This window comes from Cercospora beticola, chromosome 4, assembly GCF_033473495.1.
Source record: "Cercospora beticola chromosome 4, complete sequence".
NCBI lineage: Eukaryota > Fungi > Ascomycota > Dothideomycetes > Mycosphaerellales > Mycosphaerellaceae > Cercospora > Cercospora beticola.
The window spans coordinates 3,096,557-3,119,496 of record NC_088938.1 but is presented as its reverse complement, the minus strand read 5'-3'; the positions used below and the strand labels follow the sequence as shown (position 1 = coordinate 3,119,496).

The following is a 22,940-nucleotide window of genomic DNA, read 5'->3' as shown; positions in this document are numbered from 1 at the left end:
CTCGCGAACGAAGGATAAACAGGTCGTACAATGTTACAGTCGTATATACACCTAAATGCACCAGTTCGAGCAATGTCAACTCTCTGGCATCCAACAGGTATATCCCGTCTGCATTCATGCTATCCAAAAAGGGCCGGCGACAGCACCGCCATCTCCCAAGAACACCTCGCTATGCAAATCTGTGATCGCTTGCAATCCACAGCAAGAATTACTCGCCTTCACGATGTTCATATATCAAATTCACATCCTTGACAGGATGCAGCAACATGGGCGGCAAACACATCCGCCCCTCATTCGCCTTCTCCCACTCTTCACCTCCATCATTATCAACTTTGAAGCCAAGCCACCTCTTCCAAAGATTCGGCGCATGCCCCGCGTGATAGTACCAGGTTGTTCCAAGGAAGTTGATTTGTCGTTCGTCGCTGAAGACGGAAGTCCTTGCACCTCCGCTGGCGCCGTTTCGTCCGTTGTTGAAGATGGCTGTAAGATAGCTCGTTGGCCAAGCACGATCGATGTACACTGGATGAGGTGCGTAGACGGCTTTGTAGCCGTGGTGCAAGGCGACACTGCCAGGCCACATTTCAGAGAACATGGAGTGTCGCTTCAAAGACGTTTCGCGATGCATCGTCTCGAGCAGTCTTTTGCTCAGTCGGCTAGCTGTAATGATCGCGGTTCTTCGAGGCGGCTGTCCTTCAGTCGTGTTGTATCCAGTGGTATCTTCCGCAAGGATCCAGTTCGTTTGGTGAGGATCGAACAGAGGGTTGAACGTGATGAAATCTGCTTCTTCTTCAACGCCCCATTCGTACTTGTCGGCATCGTAAGTGGTCGGTGGCTTTGGATCAAGCTCCGGGCGGTCAGTCTCGTCACCCTCCCCAGTCGGTGGCAAAGGTCCCCAAACCGGCGCTTCAGGCTGTCTCGCAGCTTCATCGAGAGGATGGGCTTTCGCTGCGTCCTTTGGCGCTTTATTGTATGCCCCACTTCCATGCGCCGTGCCATGCTCAATCTGCACGCGTACCATGTGGCGGAAGTCTTCCCAGCTGCCGTGCTCAGACGGAACATAGAACCTCCCATTTCGTTCCCACAATCCCTTCCGAGGCTGCTTCTTCGCCCATTCAGAGACCTGCTTGAAAAGGTGGAAGAAGTTACCCGTGTATCGTACATCCATTTCCCAATGCCAGAAGAATTCGTACTCGGGATGCATATGTGCAAAATACTGTACAGGCATATACGTGCTTCGATATGCGCCGTGAACTGGCAAGTCGCGATAGAAAGATTCGTGTAGACCGCCGTAGATGAGACCCATCTGGCGTTCTGACCAAAGTGTGCCCATGCCTTGGAATTCCGCAGGAAGAGATTCGCGCAGTACTCTTTGGTATGTCTCTTCATCAGACCAGATTTGCATGTTGTCGTCCTTGACATGAATCAAGAAATGTACTGTGTATTCGCCTCCAGTCTGAATGGACAGCTCGTTGATTAGCGCTCGGAGGTAGAAAAGGTCCTCATCATCGTACTGGTAGTCCCACCATGTTCTGATAATGAAGGCAGTTCGATTCTCGAATTGTTTCCCGTTTACTGTGAGAGTCTTCTGCTCTTGCGTTGGATTGGGTCGTTGCGCATCACCCACACTCATCTGAGTGAAGGAGTCACGTCCAGCTTTGGATGCAGTTCTGTATCGATGTGCGTTCGCCTGAAGACACCTCTCTTGCACCTCTGCCCATTTCACATTTCGATAATCGATCTCCAGCTCGTCTCCCCAAACCTGCTCAGATCCTTCCTTCTCGCCCTCCATACCCGCACCGCTTCCTCCAAATTTCTTGCTGTAGCCGTAGCCATATGGCCCAAGTCTCCCGTATCTCTCAAAGCACACGTCGGATCTAAGCCCCAGCAATTCATAGCTTCCGTAAATCGGATCTGGGAAACCTTTCGGAACGCCCTCGTAGCTCAAAAGCAATGGCACCGTCGTTCGTGTAGTATTATCGATATAGCACTTCACCGGCTCTTCATGTATGCCTCTCCCCACAGCCCTCGAATAAGGGTCGAATCGTCGACCTTGCTTGATCTCTCTCTTGTTGAAACCCTTCTTCCTCTCCACTTCCTTGTCCTCAAGCTCCTTCTGCTTCAACGCCGCTTCCTGCAACCTCTTCAACTCCTCATCTTCGCTCACAGGATACTCCTTGAACGCCTCGTTCTCTGCTCGCGACACCAAGCTCCTTATCCCGCCATGATATCTCTTGAGGAACGGGAAGCCCTCGAATGCAGGTGGTGGCGGAGGTTTTCGCAGCCCGAGCTCGACTTCTGCTCGTGCAGCGTATGAAGAGCTTACAAGCCACCACACGAATAACCCGAGCAGACTGGTGATGGCAAGAGTAAAGTAGCGGGTAAAGCGCCTTCGGGGAAGGTGGTAGGCGTATGTGGGTTTGGATTTATGCTTGCCCAACATGGGCGCATTACTGCTGGCGAGGTAATCATCGTCTGAGATAGCTGAGTCGAAAGATTTGCGCGGCTTTTCCGTCTTTTCGGGTTCGACGTATCGCCCACTAAGGGATCTATAACGGCCGCCCATCGTTGCGGTGGTTGAAGAAGGGTTGCGTTCTAACTCATGAGAACGAATCGATACTGCGGTATCAGTAATCGTGTGCTGATGCCTGCTGGGATCTGTGCTCGAGTCGCGTAGAGGCCGTGGATGTCGTCAAGTCGTTAAGATGTACAATAGCTTTGTGGGAAATGGAGGAGTAACAACGCGATTGATTTCAAGATTCGAGGGCTTGCACGCATCCTCCTGCCGAGACGGGAAGACGTAAACAAGCTGGGATCCCGCGGTGGATTTGTCTCCGAGCCAACAAACGCCTTTCGCTGTGCCGTGTCTTCATGACTCGCTCACCACACTCGTACATTTCACCACTCGAGAACAGTATGGCATCTGGAGTGGCAGGGTCTGATAGCATACCTTCGCTACTCCGTCTGCCCGCTGAGTTGCGCGACGAGATCTACCGCCTAGCGACTCCGCTGGCGCCAGACGCCTGGGAATTCACCTTCACATCCGCAAATCGTCCCTCTGAACCCCCTCTCCTCTTCGTAAATCGTCAAATCCGAGCAGAAGCCTCATCGGTCTACTACAAACAGAATAAATTCATATTCGAGATACAGAACTTGGATGCAAGCACATACATTGCCTGGTGCCAAGCCTCGCTCTCCCGGCGCCTCATAGCCAACGTAAGATTAAACCTCATATATGAACCACTTCTCCAGATCCCCGAAGATTTTCGAGATCCGCATTCTGGTCCAGGACAGAGAATTTTCGTGCCCAAGGAAAGGCAACTTTGGCCAAATCTGATGTTCTGGTTGGAGAAATATTATCATCGGAAGTGTCTTGGGCTTCCGAACGTGGAGAAGGAGTATCCCGCAGCCTTTTCGAATACTGCTGCGGCGATGTTTGATATGGTTTGTAGGATGGGACGAGACCATAATATGTCGTGGGAACAAGTGGAGGATGTCTTGAAGCCTATGCAGAAGGCGCTTGGAAGTGCTAATTCGGCGTGGCTTGGGTTCATCAAGTACGATTGAAGTAGAGAGTCTCCTCCCTGGGACTATAATGAACAACATCTTCACGTCCTGCTCCATTTTACATCACGCCTCTCATCATGCTCTGGCTGTTTGCGGTCTTGAGCCCGGCGTGGAGAGCTATGACGACTTTTGCAGGGGTAGGCGGGCAGAGCTCCACGGCACCTTGCTGCGAACGCGAGACGTGCACGCCATGTCGTCTTCAGCAAGACACGACGTGCAAATCAGGATAATTGCAGTGGAGCGGTGGAGAGAATGGAGATCGTACCATCATTGGCTTCGGCACAGGACGAGTGAAATGGGTGGCGGAGGCAGCGCGCGGACCAGATTGTGGCTTTGATCGCGTGGCTTTCCATAGCGACAGCGACAATCGTGATCGTGATGGTGACGTCGCGCCGCCCAGCCAGAGCTCGCCCATCCGCCATCACTTGCACCACCGCCTGCTTGCTTCATCTTCTCTCCCTCTCCCCAATAACAATCCATCCAACCCACCGAAACACTTCAATCAACCTCATCACACCACCCAAACAACTCCATACCACACACCACCTCCACAATGGCCACTCTGCACTGTACGTCACTCCCGTGCCCTGCTTCCTCGCCAGCTCTCAAACACCTTTGTTTGTTTGGCGGTCTGAGCAGAATACCATCCGTCGCACATCACTAACACACATCTCTTCGCAGACCTCCCACCAGTCAAGCCATCGGCTATCGCCCTCGGCACCGTCTTCAACCACGTCGCATCGCTCGCCATCCTCGGCCCAGTCTTCGGCGAGACCTACCGCAAGGCACAAGCCGCCAACAGCTCTGAGGAGTTCTTCAAGTCAAAGGAGGCCGCATCTGCTGGCGCCGCCTGGGGAACTTCGCTCGTCGGCTCTGCCATCCAGTCATATGGTGTTGGTGCTCTCATCAACGCTACCGGTACTCTGTCCTACAAGGGAGCTGCTTACCTCGGCGGTCTGATCTTCTTCGCTTCGTCTGCCCCATCGGTAAGTCATCAAATTCATTCACCCTCAGTACCGCAATCATCTAACGTGCTCGCAGTTCATCGCACAAATCGCCACTGAGAAGCGCCCACTCGACACCGTCGCCGTTGGAGCTCTCGCCCGCGTCTTCGAGACTGTCGGTCTCTCGCTCTTCCTCACCTACTGGGGAACCCGCACCAACCCATTGGACTCTCGCCTCCAGTAGATGGAGAATGTAGCGCAGACGCTGCGAGAGGTTTAATATCTTGACGAAGCAAGCGAGGCTGTGCGTTCGGCGCAAAAGTCACATCGAAGTGTTGGAGATGGCGGACACACAGAAACTCCTTTAGCTACTCCGTTCTATGTATGCTCAGCTACGGGCTTCTCCCTGAAATGATACGAATTCCTGTATGTTATGATATGTGTAGTGTTTCTCCCGTCTTCCTCAGTTGCTTCAGATCGGCTTGTTTCGGCTTCTCCGCATTCGGCTTGGACCTCACCTTCCTGAGTTTGCGCCAAGCCCAGACTCAGAACCATGAATGAACATCACAGGCGGAAACCGCGAGCCTTGACACGTAACGCAAGCATCGATAGAGAGAAATTCCATTAAGAACCAACGTGATCCATTTGCTCAAGCCTTGCCCACCAAGCTACTCGGACCTTGCCTTCCCTTCAAAATTCAAAAAATGACAACCCAACAAGAAACCCTAGAAGACTCCAACGACCTCTTCTCCATCTCCGTCGACGCAGACGACTATGCCGAAGCAGCAGCGGGCGATGCTCCCAGCGTCGTCGACCGCACTTTCCAATCCGAAGAAGAGTTTCAGAAACAAAAAGCGAGTTATTCGGCGAAGGTGCACCAGGGGAACCTGCTGGAGGACTTAGTGAGTGTTGTGCCAGAGTTGGAGTTTAGAGGTCAAGACGCTCAGGGACATGGGGAGAAAGTGAACTTGGGAAAGAAGGACGTTCAACTGTTGGGGTATGTGGTGGGAGAGATGTATTATGATCGAAAGTATGGGGAGATCTTGGAGTTGTGTGGGAGAGTCAAAGAGGTTTGTGAGGTTGAGGGTGGGGAGAGGGAGAAGAGGAGGTTGGAGGAGAGTTTGCAGAGGTGGGAAGGGAGGTGTAGGGAGAGACTGGGGAGGGGAAAAGGTAATGACTTATGATGGCCTCAGCGGCCACCAATGTGCTTCGTCAAAGTCTCCGGATCGTCGAACGCGACATATATAACAAGCTGCAGACGTGCAGGATCGCCTGGTCGGACATGCAACCGCCTACAGCAAAGAAGTTTGACTGACATCGAGCCCAGAATTGTCCAGCTGAACAGCAATCATGACCCTCAATGTAAGTATCCTGTTTGCTGAGCCTCCGAAACTCGCAAACAAGGGTGGACACAAGAGATAAATTGTGGACACTGGTGAATGAAGGCTTTCACTGATAACCTCATTCACCACTTATATTCAATGATGAAATTCTCGAGGTCTTCGAAGTATACGTGGGCTCCACCGACTGAGCACCCGATCCTTTCTCAGCCAATACAGATACCGCCTGGAGGTGCAGTGCTGCATCGGCGGCAATACAAAATAATCACTCAGCTCAGGCGCCATGGCCGACGACCCACATGCCGCCATCATTGGCATTTACCAGATCACACTTTACGGGATTTTGGTCACGGAGGACAGCTTCCTCAAAGGACTGCGCAGGGGTGAAAGAACGAGCCTCGGGCATAGAGTTGCGTCCGCTGCAATTCCGGACAAGGTACCGACAGAGTTGGCAGACCAGATTTATGACGAGGTGGGCGAGCATACGCGGCGAATTGTTGAAGAGAAATGGGCTTCTTGCAGCACACGAGACGAAAGACTTCACAAATTCGCTGTGGAAGCCGAGTTTCCTGGCACAGCAAAGGAGGCTTCGATCAGATTCGTAAGTCATGGAAACGAGCCAAAGACGGCCAGGCTAACCAGAATCTAGCTTGATCGCACCATCAACGCGACTTCTGTGGGGCTTAGTACAGCAGTAAACACCGCTACGCCGATCGATCCGAACAACCCGATCACATACTACATCCACCTGTCTACCGCAGAGAAGCATCCCGAACCCAAAGAGTTCGCTGGCCAGGCGACTAGTTTCCATCCTGTGTTTCCCAATCAGCAAGGCGTCTTTTGGGGGAATGCAAAGAGCTTCGTTGTCGGCAAGCAGGAGAACGAACAAACGAGCCCGGAGATCACCACAGACATGCTGATGTACCTAGAAGATCCTCATGATCTTCCGACCAGCCATTCTGACCCGCATACGCATCGCCTCGTGCAACTTGGCGGCATTAAGGAGGCGATCAAGAATTGGGATGGAGAGCTGATCAAGAATCTTGTGAATTTTATGGAGCTTGAGGTCGTGCCTTTCGATGCTGGGATGCCTTTCGAGCCGGAGATCTTGCAATACCAGCGCGTCCATGAGTGAACCAGAAAAGGCAGGGAAGGGAGATATAGCAAGAGCGTGATGCGCGGGAAGATAGAAAGTATGGCGACGGAGTGAGAAGTCCTGTTGGTTCAGTGAACGAAGGCGAATGCACGCAGTGAATGACGGCTGCTATCAAACAAGAACCAACATTGCAGAACTTCAAAAATGACAGCAACCCACGGTGCAGCTTTCAGCACTTCATTCGAATCGTGTCCCTCTTCACATAGAAACCTCGGAACATCTCGACCCAACCTGTTGCTGCTCATGATGGCTGCCACCGGAATACTCTCCATCACGCTCTACGGCATTCTGGTGACCGAGGAAAGCTTTCTCAAGGGTTTTCGTACTTATTCAAAAACACAGCACGAGCGCAAACTCGTTACGCTTGTCGCTGGAGAAAAGGTGCCACCCGAGCTCCTGGAACTGATGCACGAGGCAGTCCAGGAACAAGCCCGTGCAATCATCAACAAGAAATGGGATGCTTGCAACTCTAATGATGAGAGATTGAGCAAGTTTTCATACGATGACTTAAAGAATGAACAAGGCGCAGTTCGAGTCCATATCGTAAGCGTATAGCCTACCAAGAAATTGGGACTCGACTAACACATCACAGGGTGAGCGAGCCGTGGACGCGACTGTAGTCGCCGCCAAAGCGCCCCAAAATCTCGCCACGCCTAACGATGTCCACGATGGTATCACTCGCTATGTACATCTCTCGATACCAGGCCAAGCTATACAGCCCGTCAACTTTCCAGAGCAAACTCTTGTACCGCATACCCGGTACCCGACCGCTTCTGGCAGCATTTGGGAAGTGGGCCCGGAAGCCTGTGTGGCCACGTCTCGCGCAAGCACGACATCAGGACCACAATTGCACACGGATTTTTTCTTTCGCTTGCTAGAGTCGGAGGAAGAAGAAGAGGAGGAAATCTGCGTCAGTCGCCTCCTGCGATTGAAGAATGTGAAGGCGGCGATCAAGAATTGGGACGCACGTCTGATCAAGAAGCTGGTTGAAGCACTTGACCTTGAGGTGGTGCCTTTCGATGCCGATGAGCCATTCGAGCCGGAACTTCTGCAGTACCAGTGCCTGGCAACATGTTGGAGATAATCCTGAGTTGACCGGTAAGAGATGGCGACGAAGCTCCAGATCCGACGGACCTTCTCATCAAGGGCCTGCCAAAGGTGACCTTTGACAGGCACTATTGGAACATGTGCATTGTCATGGGGAGACCGCCTCGATTGGAGGGGAAGGTACAGAGCTGAATATTCGGGGCAGGGGAATTGTTATCGACTGAGACTAGACACATATGCGGCTCTTGGTAGTTGTTTGACAGTGTTTGCTCAGTAAACTCCTCATAGCGATTGTATCTTCTCAAGGCTTTTATCGTTAACCAGGCATCAAAATCCGGAGCTTTTCAACGGCACTTTCGACAAGCGATGCATTGTGTTGTTCATATGCAAATTGAATTGAACAGCATGTAGACTTACGTCAGGGGTGAATAAGGATGCTTCGCTTCTTCTTCGGCCAACACGAAGTGAATGAGAAGACTGTCCAGGAGCCAAATTTTGCTCCGCCATCCGATGGCCAACTTGGTATCATCCCATCCGTTCCAGTAACATTCAAGTGATAGACAAAAGACGACCCGTTCAGCGCTTCTCCATTCGCAATCCGCAACAGAAGCAGACGGAGGCGGTGACAGCAAAACAGTCGAGTTCAATACCACCGATCACTTCATCTTCAATATGGCTGTCTGCGTTTGGACTGTGAACCTGTACGGCATCCTTGTGACCGAGGAGAGCTACTTGAAGGGCGCTCGCACATATGTTAGAGCCCAGTTCCAACGCAGCATCATCAAGAAGGTTGTCCCTGGAAATGTACCGACCGAGCTAGTCGACCAAATACTCCAGGACTCGGACGATCAGGCAAGACGGATCGTTGACGACATGTGGGCAGCCTGCACCACAGCCGACCAAGTAGACCGCAAATTCTCATTCTGGCCTGGGAGCGCAGGAGCTGAGCTTCTGGATATCGTAAGCAACCCTGTCACACTCACACCTTTCCGCAGAATTAACATAACCAAGTCTACCCTGGGCATCGACGCCTTCCCCATCACCAAACACACAGCCGCGAACACTGCCAACTTCGTCCATGGCGAAGACAGAGAGACCAAGTATGTCGTCCTCTCCACAAGCGCTCGCCACCCACTGCCTTACGAACTAGTTGAGCGTCCACTCGCTCCCTCGGTCCACTACCCAAACAGCAGAATCTACGCCGGCGACAGGGGTATCACGATTGCATGGCAAGGTCAAAATGGCACAGCACCGCATGTGGCGGCAGATAGCTTGAGCTTCTATCACGACGACGATGTTGATACGTCGATCGACAGCGGCGCAGGTAGCGTCCAGGCAGATCGGGTCCTCCAATTGCGTGGAGTCAAGGAAGCCATTCGTGACTGGGATGCTGAGAAGATGAAGGATTTTGTTGAAAAATTGCAGCTTGTGGTTTTGCCGATGGACCCAGCTAACCCGATGGAACCGGAGATTATTCAGGCTCAGCGTGTGCATGCTCGATGAATGGGTTCTGGAGGGCGAAGTGTTCCGAAGGAGGGTTGACGATGTTGCAGAAGCGTTCTTCTTGTTTACTTGATGTTTTGCGTCACTTTGGAAGAGGTCATTATCGCAGCACACAATCTGTCTCGAGAGCACGTTGAATTTTCGACGGCGAGGCATTGGACGACTCAGTTGAAGATGGCCCGTTGAGCATGTTGAGCGAATGCGTCGTTGTTCTGCAAATATCAATGTCAAGAAATGTGAAGGCTCTTCAAGCTTTAGGTCAAAGAATGGAATGAAACATCTTCCATTTTCATTCATCTTGTCTATGCGGCTACATGGACAGATACAATGCAGCCAGCACAGTCGTGAGGCCCAGAATAGCCATGTTGCTCCTCTGCAAAGTAGCGCTCGACTCACTGGCACTAACACGATTGCATAGGACATATTCGCGGCGAATAAAACTCACGGTGTTGAGTTGGGAATAGACACTCAGACCAATGACATGCAACCTGGACTTCTCCTCTTCAAAGATAGTATCGTTGTCGGCCTGATAGGGATTACTGAGATGCCAGGCGAGGGCCTCGCCTTTCTCGAGCACATCCGTTGCATTTCGGATCCTAGAATTGCCGAAGGCTGAATTACAGGTGGGTCAGTACAAGATGTGCCTCACAAGGAATGATTTGGTATGAGCTCAGTAGTGAACAAACGTACGCTGTGCATTGACGCCCCAGCTGCCGAGGACACCGAACGAGCTCGCACAGCTTTCGCGGAAAGTGCGATTGCTCGTGAAAGCGCCGCTGTCGCAGTCGTTACCCTTTAATCCGGACATAATCGCCTGGACACAGTCCTCTCCAAGGGCACTGGTGCAGTCGGAGGAAGAGGAGTCCCACTTGTCGGAGACATTTTGCGGGAATTTGGCACCGGACAGAAGCCAAATGCAAGCAGTGCTGTTTGGTGGCAGATTGCCTTCACGATCGCCACGAACTGATGGGGTGCTGAGCCGAGTTGCGTTATTGATGTTATCGCCCTCTGGCCAGCCGAAGTTGTAGGTGGTGAGTGCGACATGGGCGTTTGGTGGAGGGTCCGAGTTTGAGAGACTTGCATTTGACATGGAGACGTTACTCATCTGAACATTCCAGGTCCAATTTTGGTCCAGATCGGTCAAGTCTGTGCGATTGAAGAAGACTTGGTTTTGGACGATTGGCGACTGAGACGCGGCCAGAAAGGTGTCGTATCCATCGTCAGGTGCTTCGCCAACTCCAAAAATGCTGTATTCTGCGAACTCAACCCGCTGAGCAGTGGCTTTGAGCACAGCCAAGTGCAGGGTCGCTAGGGTAGTCAGTCGTTTCATGGTGAGGCGTGGCTACACACGAGTTGCACAGGTGTCCAAAGCGCGCGCTCTCCCAATTCTTATACATTCGACTGTGCACTGCCGCGCTTTGATCCTACAATTCATTCTGTTCACAATGCTCAAGCTTGCGAGGCTAAGTCGGCCGGTAGAGCTCTGTAGCCAATGGTCATCTCGCACATGCATTGCCAAGCGCTTTGGGAGGAAGTATCGGGTCGAAGCCGGATAGCGACAGTGGCTCCGCCGGTGATTTATGCAATGAATCCGCATGATACTGGAGCAAAATGGTGGAAATGTGCAAAGGATGCGAACCTTGTTGCTCCTCCATTGGCCATATTGCAGTCTTGGAAGCCAGCTAGCAGGTCATGCGCATGACTTCTCGCACTTTGTTTGCTGTGCCCTCAGAAGATCTTCAGCACTGCGTCATTGCTTGGAAGTCGGTGGTTGGGGAAAGGACAGAGGACTGCAGAAACTCCTTGCTTCCAACTTTGGCCATGTGGAAGCATCGACTCATCACGAGTGAGAAGGTGCGAAGCAGAGCGAGGAGAGCAATGAGAAGAGAACATAATCCGGAGCCGGAGGGATCCCCTGAGCTTCCAGGATGAGAGGGCGGAACCCGCCAAGAAGAGCCGGAGGCAGCTTGCGAGCAGCTCTTATGGAAAGCAGAAAAGACACCGGATCCGCTGTGTGAACACTGAGCGACAGGTTGATGAAGAGGTGAGGTCTGACGGCAGGAAAGTGTGGCTTGTTGAGCATCGTTGTCTCAAAGCTCAGGCACCCCATGGACCCGGGCTGACAACAGCTCAGACCACCCCGATTGTCCCAAAGCAGACAAAGCGTCGATCTCGCCGATCTTCCGATCTGCCTGTCAACGATGATGCGTGCTGTGGTGCTGCCACGGGCGTCTTTGTGTTGGTCTAGCCATTCGCAGGCCGTCATGACGTTCGCAAACGCGAGCTTCGCGCGTACCATATTGACCACACTGTGAGGTAGGCATGAGCTGGTTGTAGCCCTTTCTTTCACCATTTCCTGACATGCCTACTGACGGCAGGCCACTGTTGGAAGCTCAAGGCTCCCAGACACGATACGATATGAGCCAGAAGGTAGAAGGCCAGAGGAGGAAGAGGGTGCTCATCGTGGGAGCTGGTGCTGCTGGTAAGAGGAGATACAGAGATTCGCTGCTCAATAGCTCACAATTGTGACTAGGCATGTCCTGCGCGCATCACCTCTCCGAGCATCCAGACAAATTCGATGTAACTCTGGTCGATGCGGTTAACTACTGTGGAGGACAGGCGTTCTCGATACCACTGGATAAGCAAAAGACGGGTGCATCATATCTCAACCAAGGAGTGCAGGGAGGCTCGTACATTTTCCACCATACAATGGCCATGTTCGGCAGGAATGGGTACTGGGCTGACCCTGTCGGACTGCAAGTGTCCTTTGGCAAAGGCGAGACGTTCTGGAGCAACGTGTACCCCACGAAGATGTTGGAGAAGCACAAGGCAGAAGTGGTCAGGTTCTTCCGCATGCTCAAGATTATTCGCACATTCGAGATCTTGTTTGCGCTGCTACCAATCAAGTTTCTGGTCAAGATCTTCAGGTTTTCTACCGAGTTCGCAAATGCCGTAGCTCTGCCTATGGTAGCTCTGTTTCTGGGAACTGGCAATTATGCGCCCGAGGTGCCTACTATAATGCTCGACCGACTCTGCACGAGTCCGACATACGGCATGTGGTATCCTCCGGACAAGAACAGCGTGGCTTCGAACATTCCTCCCATGGTGGTCTTCCCCAACCTGAGCGACTTCTATGAGACATGGCGAAAGAACTTGCTCAAGCGTGGAGTCAACATTCGCCTGAGCACTGAAGTCACCCAGATCACACAGCGCAACAAGGACGGCGTGAAAGTCAAGATCACTGGCCGGACGCCAGCCAAAGACAACCACAATCCAAACTCTGCCTGGGCACCCGATGAGACATCAAATGCCGATGCAGATAAAGTCGAGACGGTCGAAGACTACGACGAAATCGTGCTTTGCGTCTTGACTGATACCGCGAAGCGCCTACTTAAGCCCACCATCACTGGCCTCGAATCGAGAGTCCTTGGCTCGGCAAAGTTCGCCGACGATATCACAGTCACTCACCAGGATCATGAATATATGAAGAAACACTACGAGAACTTCTACAACCAAGAGCTTGCCGTATCTTCCATCAACGGCGTCAGCATGCAGGAAAGGAACGACTGGGCCAAGGACAACTTCAAAGCCATGTATCTCATCCGAATGTATCCCCAAGACTTTACAAAGCTCGAAATGTGCTTCGACTGCACCAACTACCAGCCGCAATTCCCGCCTGAAGTGCCCTTCGATAAGCACGTCTTCCAGACCATCTTCCTGAACAATGATCGCGACAGCAAGCTGTGGACCAGGGACGAAATTCAAAAAGACAAAATCATTAGAGAAGATTGGTGGCATCAACTCTGCCACTCTTGGACCCATTACCTCTTTGTTGTGCCCTTCTTGATGTTCCTTCAGGGCAAACGCCACACGCGCTTTGCTTCATCCTGGACTCTGGTAAATGCGCACGAAACAGCCTGTATCTCTGGCATCTCTGCCGCGGTGGATCTCGGAGCGGAGTATCCTGCTGATTTGGAGCGAGACAAGTTCGCGTTCTTGGCGTTCAGGTTGTATAATTTGCTCGTTTACGGAAAGTGGATCAAGCGAAATTACACGAAGAAGACGAAGGATGGTGAAGGGAAAGACTATGCAACGGGCAATGAATATGGAAGCGTGTATAATGGACCTGGTGTCAATCCAGATGAGGAGAGAAGGATCTGGAAGCAGGAGGCTGAGGCCGGGAGGAGCTTAAGAGTTGAGGATTTCAATCATGAGAGTGCAAAGACTGTTTGAGGGTCATGAGAAATAGTTCGTAATGTATGTTGATGAATTGAAGATACTGTGCATCTGAAAGATGGTTCAGACTTCTCAAGCTACAACGCAGCCATTGCATACGATTTCCATGCATCTCAGAAGGATCCTGGTTGGAGATGTGCATCGACTGTGAGCAGAGAGTGGAGCCTCGGTTTCGGATCAACGTAAAGTCAAACCCCTCGAAACGCGTCCTCCCATTCACAAGTCTCATCAACCTGCACAATATCACCATGTCTCTTGACATGCCGGTTTGACAGTCAACCTCGCAATCCGCATCAGAAACGGCTGAAAAGAAGTTTTGTCCGCAACATGGCCACCGCCACTGCAGTCGGCCTGCACAGCTTCCAAGCCAAGACGATCGTCTTCATTGCCCTCCTGATCTTCCGAATCATCAACTCGCAACTGGTCCAGACTTTCTTCCAGCCTGATGAATACTTCCAAGCTCTCGAACCAGCATGGCAAATAGCCTTCGGACCTGACAGCGGTGCATGGATAACATGGGTTCGCACAACCACAACCTCACTTGAAGGCAGGAGCAACACACTAACGAGCAAATGTCCAGGAATGGCGAGAAGGCCTTCGCACCTCGGTGCACCCCTATCTATTCGCAGCCGCATACAAAGCCGTCGCCCAGATCTGCGAACTGGTCCAAGCAAATGAGCAATTCCGCGCCGCCGCTCTCCTTGCAGCACCAAGACTGCTGCAAGCTTTCTGGGCAGCGGGAATGGATTTATCGACCTGGCGCATGGCTTGTAAACTTTATGGCTCTGGGCATGCGGCTTCTTTCGCGGCGCTGGCGCTAACGGTACTGAGTCCGTGGCAGTGGTTTTGCTCGGTTCGGACGTTCTCGAATTCTATTGAGACGACGCTTACGATCTTTTCGTTGACTTACTTTCCATGGGGACGGTTTTTGCAGCCGTCGAATGACCGACAGGCAGGCCAGCAGAGGCTCGCTCAAGATGGTGCAAGCTCTTCCGCCAGTCTGTATACGGCACTTGCGGCTGCGGCGGCTGCGTTCTACCTGCGGCCCACCAACATTATCATCTGGCTGAGCATCAGTGCGGGCCTGGTTTGGTACAGTCGCAGCATCGCGAAAGCTGCTGTATTGATTCAAGCAGCTGTCATATGTGGCAGCGCGGTCATCGTTGCGTTCGCTGGGGCGGATCGCACATACTACGAGACTTGGACCTTTCCGCCGTTGCGATTCTTGCAATTCAACGTCGTGCAGTCGTTGGCTGTCTTCTATGGAAAGAACAGACCTGACTACTATTTTACAGAAGGACTGCCTTTGTTGTTGACGACCGCATTGCCCTTTGCAGCAACTGGACTGTACTACAGCTTGCGGGGTGCAAAGATCTCACGTACGTCGCAGAACATCGCTCGGAAGCGCACGGCATCGATACTGGCAGTGACAGTCATTGCAACTGTTGCGGCACTGTCCGTCATCTCGCACAAGGAAATGCGCTTCATCTATCCGCTACTACCGATTCTGCACGTCTTGGCTGCTCGCCCTCTGGCCTCAATCTTCGCTACCAGGTCCACAGCCCGTCTCTCACTCTTGGTCATTGGCGTCGGCATGAATGCTTTCATCGCCTTCTACGTCAGCTTCGTGCACCAGCGAGGTGTTGTCGATGTGATGCATTATCTCCGTCACCGGCAGGAAGCGTGGAACGAGTCTTCGGGTGCTGGTGCTGCGAATGTCTCGGTCGGGTTCTTAATGCCATGTCACAGCACCCCGTGGAGAAGCCACTTGGTGTATCCTGGTATTCAGGCGTGGGCTCTCACTTGTGAGCCTCCTATTCACGTGCCTCTTGATGCAAGAGAAAGCTACTTGGATGAAGCGGATGTCTTCTACGCAAACCCTGCGAAATGGCTCGACGAGAACATGCAAGACCGCAGCAGTATATCTGTCACAACTGAGTTGGATATGGCAACTCCCGACGTTCTCAACAATGCTAAAAGACCGTGGCCCCATTATCTTGTGGCGTTCGAGCAGCTCCAGCCAACGATGCTGCAAGTGCTCGAGGGCAGCCGATACAGAGAGTGCAAGAGATTCTTCAACACACACTGGCTTGACGACGGGAGACGAAGAGGCGATGTGATCGTTTGGTGCATGCGCCGGTGATTCAGGACAAGCTGAATGAACGAAACATACTGACCAGCTCTGCATGATGAGCGCCGGCTCATACTTGGTGGCTTGTGGAGGACCTCCGGTACCCCGCACTTTCGCGTTCGTACTTGAGTTTGCGATCCCCCGCGCCCTCCGAACACCTTCCCAACAACGACTTCGACTCCAACAACTTCCTCTTTGAGGTCAAACCGCGGCGTGAGCGCTGGCGGTGCAGCAAATGGAAGTGCGGCACGCCGAGCCAGCCTCTGACGAGGCCGCGGAGGGAGCGACACAGGACGCGAAGCTTAAATGCACACATCCAGGATGCACGGAACAATTCAAGAGACGAGAGCACCTCATGCGCCACATGCTGCGGCACTCGGGAGAGAAGCCATTCAAATGCCAACTATGCTGGAAAGCCTTTCCTCGTCGCGACACCTTGCAACGGCACATGTCGATGCATGGCAGACAAGGTGCAACTCTGCCTAGTGCGGAGACGGCCGCCCGCACTGCAAAAGCATGCAGACCGTGTGCCAAGTCGAAGCAACGCTGCGATGGGGACAGCCCGTGCCAGCGGTGCAGGCAGAAAGGTGTGTTTCGCGCTTGCCAGTACGGAAGAATTCGTCCAAATTTAGGCGTTTGCGATGTCTACGTTGCATCCGGCGCGCATCGGGCGCGCGATTAAAATCATCGCTTTCGCAAGTGTGGCGCATTGGATGGCACTTACAGCGCTCCGCGGCCTGGGCATTTTCTGACTGCATCATAGGGATGGATTGCAGTCGAAGGTCGACATCTGCTGTCCCAGAGACGAACAGTCTTGAGGCAGCTCTGCCCGGCATCACAGCACATAGCAGTGAACGAGACGATCCAATCGAGCCTGTGTCGCAAAGAAACCGCATGCAGGAAGAACGAGCAAGTCCGAGGATGCGCACCAAGACCGAGCCTGTCGAAACTGGGAACAGTACCTGGTTCAACAACGATCACGATCGGTTCGTGGAAGCCAGAAGAGAAGCACGGAGAGCATCGATCGCGGAAGTCTATGCTGCTGTCAATGCACATCGTGCCCCTGGTTCCTCAATATATCCTTCAATCGAGGCCAACGACCAGTCAGACTTGCAAGCCACATCGACTTCACACAGCCACAGGCTGAGTTCTGCTCATGCGAATCCACCATCAGTGAATTCATCCCGACGAGCTTCGCTTCAGCTTCATGTGCCACCACACAGTGATGCCGACATTATCGCGGCCGAGGATTTTGGACACGTCCCACGGTTGCCGGCAGCCACCTATAGCAGGATCGCGGCCTTTTACGAGGAGCAGCGAGTACGATCTCCGGCTCATGCAGCTTTACCCAGCATCGATGCCCTGAATGCGTTTGTTCAGTTGTACTTCGAATATCATCATGCGAAACTGCCTCTGCTCCACAAAGCCACCTTCACGCCTTCCGAGGATCATTGGCATCTAGTCCTTGCCGTGGCTGCTGTCGGATGTGAGCACTCGGAGCTCTGCTCGATCCAGCTGATGGCAATGTTTGAGCACCTCGCGATGCGTGCCATCTCTCTCACAGTAAGTTTGTGCCGCTTTGATTCTCTCTTGTGAAACTAACTTGTCCAGATGACCCACTCGCCCAACATTGAGTCCATTTCCACTACCCAGAGCGTCTTGATATTCTCCCACTTGTTACTGTATGATGGTTCACAAGACCATTTACTGTTCCTTCAGCATCATCGATCCCTACTGGTCACCACGTGCCGGAAACTGGCAGCCAAACCGCCCGCAGTCGATCCCGACCAAAGCCTTGATAGCGCTTGGAAGCAATGGGCCTTGCTTGAACAGGAGAGAAGATATGTCGCCACGGTCTGGAACTTTGAGTGTCTGCAATACGTCACCTTCGACATGCCCCCGACAATGGACACCGGGGAGCTAACAAGTACCTTTCCATGCCACGAACGCCTCTGGTCGTGCTCCACAGCTGCTGAGTGGCAGCAGGAGCTTGAGAAGGGTATGTTCGTCATCCAGCATTCGTACTCCTGTTCTTCTAACACTGTCCAGATCACACATCTCAGTCCAGCATCGCAGCCGTAATCTCGCAGGGCCCTGTGACCTCGACTGTCGTCAAGGAGCTCAGCGATGCAGCGTTCTTACAAGTTCTACTCACATTGCTAGTTGCTCACAAACGTTTGACAGAAACTTACGCAATATGGATCAAGCCACGCATCAACGCCAATGATCGCAGTGATGGCTCGGTGATTCACAAATACCTGGATGCGGACATGGAACGCTTCGAAGAGAATGCCCATACGCGACCCCGCGGCGACTTTGAGGTCTCCTTCCACCTGATGTCAATCCTTCGTTTTACACCATTCAGCAACCTTTGCATTGCTTCGGGCTTGAGGCCTGGACGTCAGACTCAAAGCCAGGCGATCCATGAGCTGACAGGCATTCTCTCCGGCGATGAGGCCCGGGCTCGGATCACATTGCTCTATGCTGGCAGGCTCTATTCGCATTTCCGAGCTGTGCGAAGCGTACCAAGATGTGACCTCCAAGCCTTCCTCGCCGCCTCGTTGTACATCTGGGCCTGGGTCAAACTGGTCGCTCCGGAGCGTGACGCGAGTGCCGAAGAGTCGCGGAGAGCTTCTCCGGGCGAAAGCATCCGCGTCGATCAAGGCTTCGAGTCGTCATTGGCGCAGCGCTGGATCACCCATAGTACTGGCTGCAGACCACAGCTTGCTGGTGTCGGTGTCCTCTCTGGCCCCGATGCTGCGGCGCGAGTGCTGAAGGAAGCGGCACGCATTCTGAAGGCGAAGGCAGCCGCCAGCACACTCGGTCGATCAATGGCCGACCAGCTCGTTCGCATCGTTCTTGGCGGATGAACACAAGTGCGCGCCATTGAGGCGAAGTACGTCGTCGTTGAATATCATCAACATCTCGAGGCTCTTGGCGCTTGTCAGATGGATGACCTGCAGGTAGCTATAGCTCTTCCCTGCAGCTGCAGCTGTGGTCTCTGATCGCATCGCGGCCTTGGCTCTTGGCATGTACTCTGATGCATTAGCGAGCATGTCAGTATTACGACCAAGACATGGTCGCAACGGATTCGAAGCGATTGCAAGACGGGCTGCTGAATTTATCGGGCGAGACAGCAGCGATGTTCGCCCAACTTTTGAGACTAGCGCGGTCATCCTGGGTACCGCTCAAGCGCGTGATGAGACGGGCGAGCAGGGTTTCTATACAGGCGCTCAATGAGCATGCTCGAAAGCACCGGCCACTATCAAAGCTACTCTTTAATGGTCAGCGCTTGTATATGCACCCAAGCACCTAATGCTCAACATTCGGTCATTTCATCCGAACCACGCTCCGCGGGCATCTGGACTGCATTCTGCAGCCTCCCGGTGGCTGTTCCATCCTGTAAATTGCGAATTACGGCAACCGTCGTATTTGGGCTGGACTCTCACGCTGCAGAACTGCGTTGCAGAGCATAGACTTTGCGACATATCTCGAGCATAACAAGTGAGATTCATCCAGCTCTCACGATTTCTCATCAACAAAGTCGTCGATCACAACCAAGGCACTGCCGGTCCATCGAATGGCATCCTCTTGGCGTTCATGAGTTCCAGTGGCTGACTCCCAAGCGTTGCTGACAAGACGGTACTGGCAACGATCTGGGCTCTGGTCTATCGTCACTCCGCGCGCTAGCGTGAGGAATGCTTAGGGCCAAGGCGCGAGGCCCGTTTGAGACGCCATTCCAAACTCTATTCTATCACGCCTACCCTATAGGGTGGTCTTGGCCTCTGCATCTGGTCGTTGTCCCAGCAAAGCCTACTTTCCACCAAACTGTAACCAGTCAGATAGCGTCTTAGGCGGCATTGGCAGCGTTGGGCGGCACTGGTCATGGTGAGCGGCACGATCCTGGCTGCCATACTTCGACGTCGCCGTACTGGACCATCCTCGTCGTTCTGCTGATGTCTCGCCACAGACTCTGCGCCTAAGACGCCAATTCTGTGGCATGTCGAGGCTCCCGCCGGGTGTTGAGTCTTCCGCATGAGACGGACTCACATCAAATGCATTCCATCGCGGCAAGCATGCGGTGGTGATGTTGTGCCCAGAAATTCCAAATGTAGCCAGTCCATGGGCACGCGTCGATCGTCATCGTGTTTCTTGGAGACTTGGCCTGCACAGCGCCATGTGTGGGTATCGTGTACCAGTCGCATCCGCGTAACTTTGGGCGCAACCGTAATAGGAGATCGAATCTCGGGCATAAGTACCTTGCGTCTGCTGGTCTTCTACTACTTCTCTCATCCAGCAGCATCGCATTTCACAACAACACACTCGTTGACATCCCATCCAAACGATTTACCACACACATAATTCATAATGAAGGCCTCCGTGATCTGCGCATCCGTCCTCGCCGGCTTTGCCGCTGCCGCCCCAGAGGCCAGCAAGAAGTACAATGGCACCCCAAGCAAGCCAGTGTACGACAAGGACTGCGACAAGAATGGATACTACAAGGTGAGATTCAAGCGTTCAGTATCGGAAACATTGAACACGGCTAACATCCTCCCAGGGCGCTAAGGGCTTCCCAATTCCATTCACCAGCACCTACCGCGTCAAGGCCGTTCCAGAGGAGGTCGTCAACATGATGAACGCAAAGACCGGCGGTCTCCCAGGTGCCGTCGGCTTCTACGACCTCGGCATCAACAGCGAGCTCGACACCATCTGCTACTACATCCGCCTCTACAACATCCGTGGCGAGTACGTCTCCCCAGCCCGCACCGCCACCCACATCCACGAGTCTGCTCGCGGCCAGTCTGGTCCACCAAGAATCGCATTCCCCAACCCACAGCCAGTTGCTGGCAAGAACTACCGCGTCTCCGTCGGCTGCATGACTGGTCCATTCATCACTGGTCTCACCAACAACGCCACTGGCGAGGACCAGGGTGCTGGTTTCCGCGTCGCTCAAATCGAGGCCAACCCTAAGGGATTCAACGCTGATGTCCACACCAACTTTGCCGACCCAGCACAGGGTATCAACGCCACTGCTGGTGCCGTCCGTGGCCAGCTCGCATACTAGACGCTTTCGCCGCGGTTCTAGGGGGATGACAATGTTGCTGTTGTTTGAAAAAATGAGATGTTGCTGTACAGCATGTGCAATACCATTGCGCAGACATACCTATTTCGTATCTATATCTCGATGGTGTGGTGGAGGATGAACAGGCCCACCGGCATGTCGTGTATTGGACGACGGACGACGACAAAAAAGACCAGCTCGTAGCTACAGGCGATACGCTCAGTTCTTAATGTATGGTTACGAAATCTCACTACCACGCCCTCTCTATTTCGCTTCTTGTTCGCTTCGTTGCAGTACAATCCTGTAGCGATCATATTCAATTCTTTGCTGCTGTTACTTCTGCTATATTCGCCATCATTCCGTTTCGTCTCTGTTCTAGCTCGAGCGGCTTGTTCTTCGGCACGCGCCAGATCTTCAAAGTTCAGACCTTCACACGATGTGAGGTACCTTTTGCGGAGCTCAGAGCTCTCCACAAAAAAAGTGTATGCACGTTTCCTGCATGAAATTTTGGGGAACCTTGAAGCATATCGGTCGAAGCGAAAAATCTTGGGTAACGAACGATGTTGTGTGACACGACGAGTGATAAGAAAGAGCTTACCGATGAAGGTACCATTCGAATGTGTCTGCAGAGACAACCGCAGCAGGGAAGACGAATCTGACATTTGCAGAAACGCATCGCTCTCCCCGCACAGCACATCGCGATTCAAAGATCATAATCCTGGCGCAGCAAAGCAGCAAGCAGCAGAGCTTTCCAGATTCGTGATCCGTGATGCAAGGATTCTCCTCGTACACGGTTCGCCGCGGAGGAGGCACAGAGGCAAAGAACGCGGGTGTGACGCGCGAGTCACTGTGTACATGCCGCCAACTGTTTTGCCAAGGAGCAGTGCTGCAAGCCTCAATTGAATGCCCAGAAGTCTTGATCGGTGTTGTTGACCGGGAAATGAAGCTGGGGGCGGATGGAACGCTAATTTGGGGAGGGGTGAGGAGAGGAGGTTAATAAGCGTCTTGGTATGCGCCTTCCTTCGCGGCTTGGGAGCTTGATCACTAAAGTGTGATGCGGTCGCACGTTTTCTCTCGTGAAGGTGGCGGAGAGCGGAGCTTCGGGTTAATGATTTGGCGGAAGAATTGATGATTGCATATTGATGCTGATATTATTGATGGTTGTGATTGTGATGAGAGCAGGAATCGCATACATTGGACAGAATGCGCCCTGGAAAAGCGTTTGTCGCACAAGAATTTGGGGGCTGCTGCCATGCCGGAAAATGAGACATCCGCTTACCGGTCATGATCGGGCAGAGCTGACATGTGCAGGTGCCCTGGTTGATATAGTCGCTTCTATTCGGCTGCTGGCGTGCACAAGAACAGCAGGTGAGGTTGTTGGCAGCGTCCAGGAGTCCATGCTCGCTGTCGCTGCTGGAAAGACTCGATTGGGCAATCCGGCGAGACGAAGCCTTAGCGCGGGTCTGCATCTCGATGATGCCGACATGGAGTGATCAGTCTGCCCTCTACACAGTGCACGTCTTGGCTTTGATGAAGCAGAATCTTCGACTCCTTGTGACCTGGGACGACGGGCAGCATTTCTGATGAGGCTCAAGTCTTGCACGTGCGACCCTTGCATGTGACAGCGGAGCTCGGCAGAAGGCAGCATCGGCAAGGTGACGCAGAGCAGCGCAATGGGGGAGAGAGGCTCGCGTAGACAGGATCAGTGTACGAGCAAAAAGAACTTGTTCTGCTGTCGTTGGGGGACCACCGCGCGCGCCCCCATTGCATCACGCACCCATTCTTCTCCGCCAACAATGAATTGACCGCAGCAATCCCGAAGTGACACCCCAGAGATCATCGTCGCCCAATTCATCATCACGCCGTAACGGTGGAGCTGACTGCGGTGGAGCGCTCGGAGGAGCCAGACCACTTCCCGAGTCGCATATACCACTCCTCTCGCTCTTTCTGCTCCCCT

At 53.0% G+C, this 22,940-nt stretch overlaps 12 protein-coding genes across 12 annotated transcripts; 10 read left to right on the top strand and 2 right to left on the bottom strand.

Annotated features, from left to right (window-relative positions):
* Positions 1–208: 208 nt before the first annotated feature.
* Positions 209–2,563, bottom strand: RHO25_006873 (uncharacterized protein; the record flags this gene model as incomplete). Its single annotated transcript, XM_023597668.2, has 1 exon — positions 209–2,563. One exon carries the CDS (start codon positions 2,561–2,563, stop codon positions 209–211), a length of 2,355 nt encoding a protein of 784 aa, XP_023451657.1.
* A 350-nt stretch (positions 2,564–2,913) lies between these two features.
* RHO25_006872 (uncharacterized protein) lies at positions 2,914–3,564 on the top strand (the record flags this gene model as incomplete). The annotated part of the gene is made up of 1 exon (XM_023597667.2): positions 2,914–3,564. The coding sequence occupies one exon, from the start codon at positions 2,914–2,916 to the stop codon at positions 3,562–3,564; it is 651 nt and encodes a 216-aa protein (XP_023451658.2).
* A 553-nt stretch (positions 3,565–4,117) lies between these two features.
* RHO25_006871 (uncharacterized protein) lies at positions 4,118–4,752 on the top strand (the record flags this gene model as incomplete). The annotated part of the gene is made up of 3 exons (XM_023597666.2): positions 4,118–4,133; positions 4,246–4,550; positions 4,606–4,752. 3 exons carry the CDS (start codon positions 4,118–4,120, stop codon positions 4,750–4,752), a joined length of 468 nt encoding a protein of 155 aa, XP_023451659.2.
* Positions 4,753–5,212: 460 nt separating this feature from the next.
* RHO25_006870 (uncharacterized protein) lies at positions 5,213–5,692 on the top strand (the record flags this gene model as incomplete). Its single annotated transcript, XM_023597665.1, has 1 exon — positions 5,213–5,692. One exon carries the CDS (start codon positions 5,213–5,215, stop codon positions 5,690–5,692), a length of 480 nt encoding a protein of 159 aa, XP_023452462.1.
* Positions 5,693–6,131: 439 nt separating this feature from the next.
* Positions 6,132–6,983, top strand: RHO25_006869 (uncharacterized protein; the record flags this gene model as incomplete). The annotated part of the gene is made up of 2 exons (XM_023597664.2): positions 6,132–6,449; positions 6,498–6,983. 2 exons carry the CDS (start codon positions 6,132–6,134, stop codon positions 6,981–6,983), a joined length of 804 nt encoding a protein of 267 aa, XP_023452461.1.
* Positions 6,984–7,148: 165 nt separating this feature from the next.
* RHO25_006868 (uncharacterized protein) lies at positions 7,149–8,088 on the top strand (the record flags this gene model as incomplete). The annotated part of the gene is made up of 2 exons (XM_023597663.2): positions 7,149–7,547; positions 7,597–8,088. 2 exons carry the CDS (start codon positions 7,149–7,151, stop codon positions 8,086–8,088), a joined length of 891 nt encoding a protein of 296 aa, XP_023452470.2.
* Positions 8,089–8,723: 635 nt separating this feature from the next.
* Positions 8,724–9,554, top strand: RHO25_006867 (uncharacterized protein; the record flags this gene model as incomplete). The annotated part of the gene is made up of 1 exon (XM_023597662.1): positions 8,724–9,554. One exon carries the CDS (start codon positions 8,724–8,726, stop codon positions 9,552–9,554), a length of 831 nt encoding a protein of 276 aa, XP_023452469.1.
* Positions 9,555–9,864: 310 nt separating this feature from the next.
* On the bottom strand, positions 9,865–10,884 carry RHO25_006866 (uncharacterized protein; the record flags this gene model as incomplete). Its single annotated transcript, XM_023597661.1, has 2 exons — positions 9,865–10,166; positions 10,245–10,884. The coding sequence occupies 2 exons, from the start codon at positions 10,882–10,884 to the stop codon at positions 9,865–9,867; spliced, it is 942 nt and encodes a 313-aa protein (XP_023452468.1).
* A 1,031-nt stretch (positions 10,885–11,915) lies between these two features.
* RHO25_006865 (uncharacterized protein) lies at positions 11,916–13,787 on the top strand (the record flags this gene model as incomplete). Its single annotated transcript, XM_023597660.2, has 2 exons — positions 11,916–12,036; positions 12,088–13,787. The coding sequence occupies 2 exons, from the start codon at positions 11,916–11,918 to the stop codon at positions 13,785–13,787; spliced, it is 1,821 nt and encodes a 606-aa protein (XP_023452467.1).
* A 330-nt stretch (positions 13,788–14,117) lies between these two features.
* On the top strand, positions 14,118–15,933 carry RHO25_006864 (uncharacterized protein; the record flags this gene model as incomplete). The annotated part of the gene is made up of 2 exons (XM_023597659.2): positions 14,118–14,309; positions 14,371–15,933. The coding sequence occupies 2 exons, from the start codon at positions 14,118–14,120 to the stop codon at positions 15,931–15,933; spliced, it is 1,755 nt and encodes a 584-aa protein (XP_023452466.1).
* A 753-nt stretch (positions 15,934–16,686) lies between these two features.
* On the top strand, positions 16,687–18,791 carry RHO25_006863 (uncharacterized protein; the record flags this gene model as incomplete). Its single annotated transcript, XM_023597658.2, has 3 exons — positions 16,687–17,484; positions 17,533–17,920; positions 17,971–18,791. 3 exons carry the CDS (start codon positions 16,687–16,689, stop codon positions 18,789–18,791), a joined length of 2,007 nt encoding a protein of 668 aa, XP_023452465.2.
* A 1,498-nt stretch (positions 18,792–20,289) lies between these two features.
* Positions 20,290–20,986, top strand: RHO25_006862 (uncharacterized protein; the record flags this gene model as incomplete). The annotated part of the gene is made up of 2 exons (XM_023597657.2): positions 20,290–20,424; positions 20,480–20,986. The coding sequence occupies 2 exons, from the start codon at positions 20,290–20,292 to the stop codon at positions 20,984–20,986; spliced, it is 642 nt and encodes a 213-aa protein (XP_023452464.1).
* Between the last annotated feature and the right edge of the window lie 1,954 nt (positions 20,987–22,940).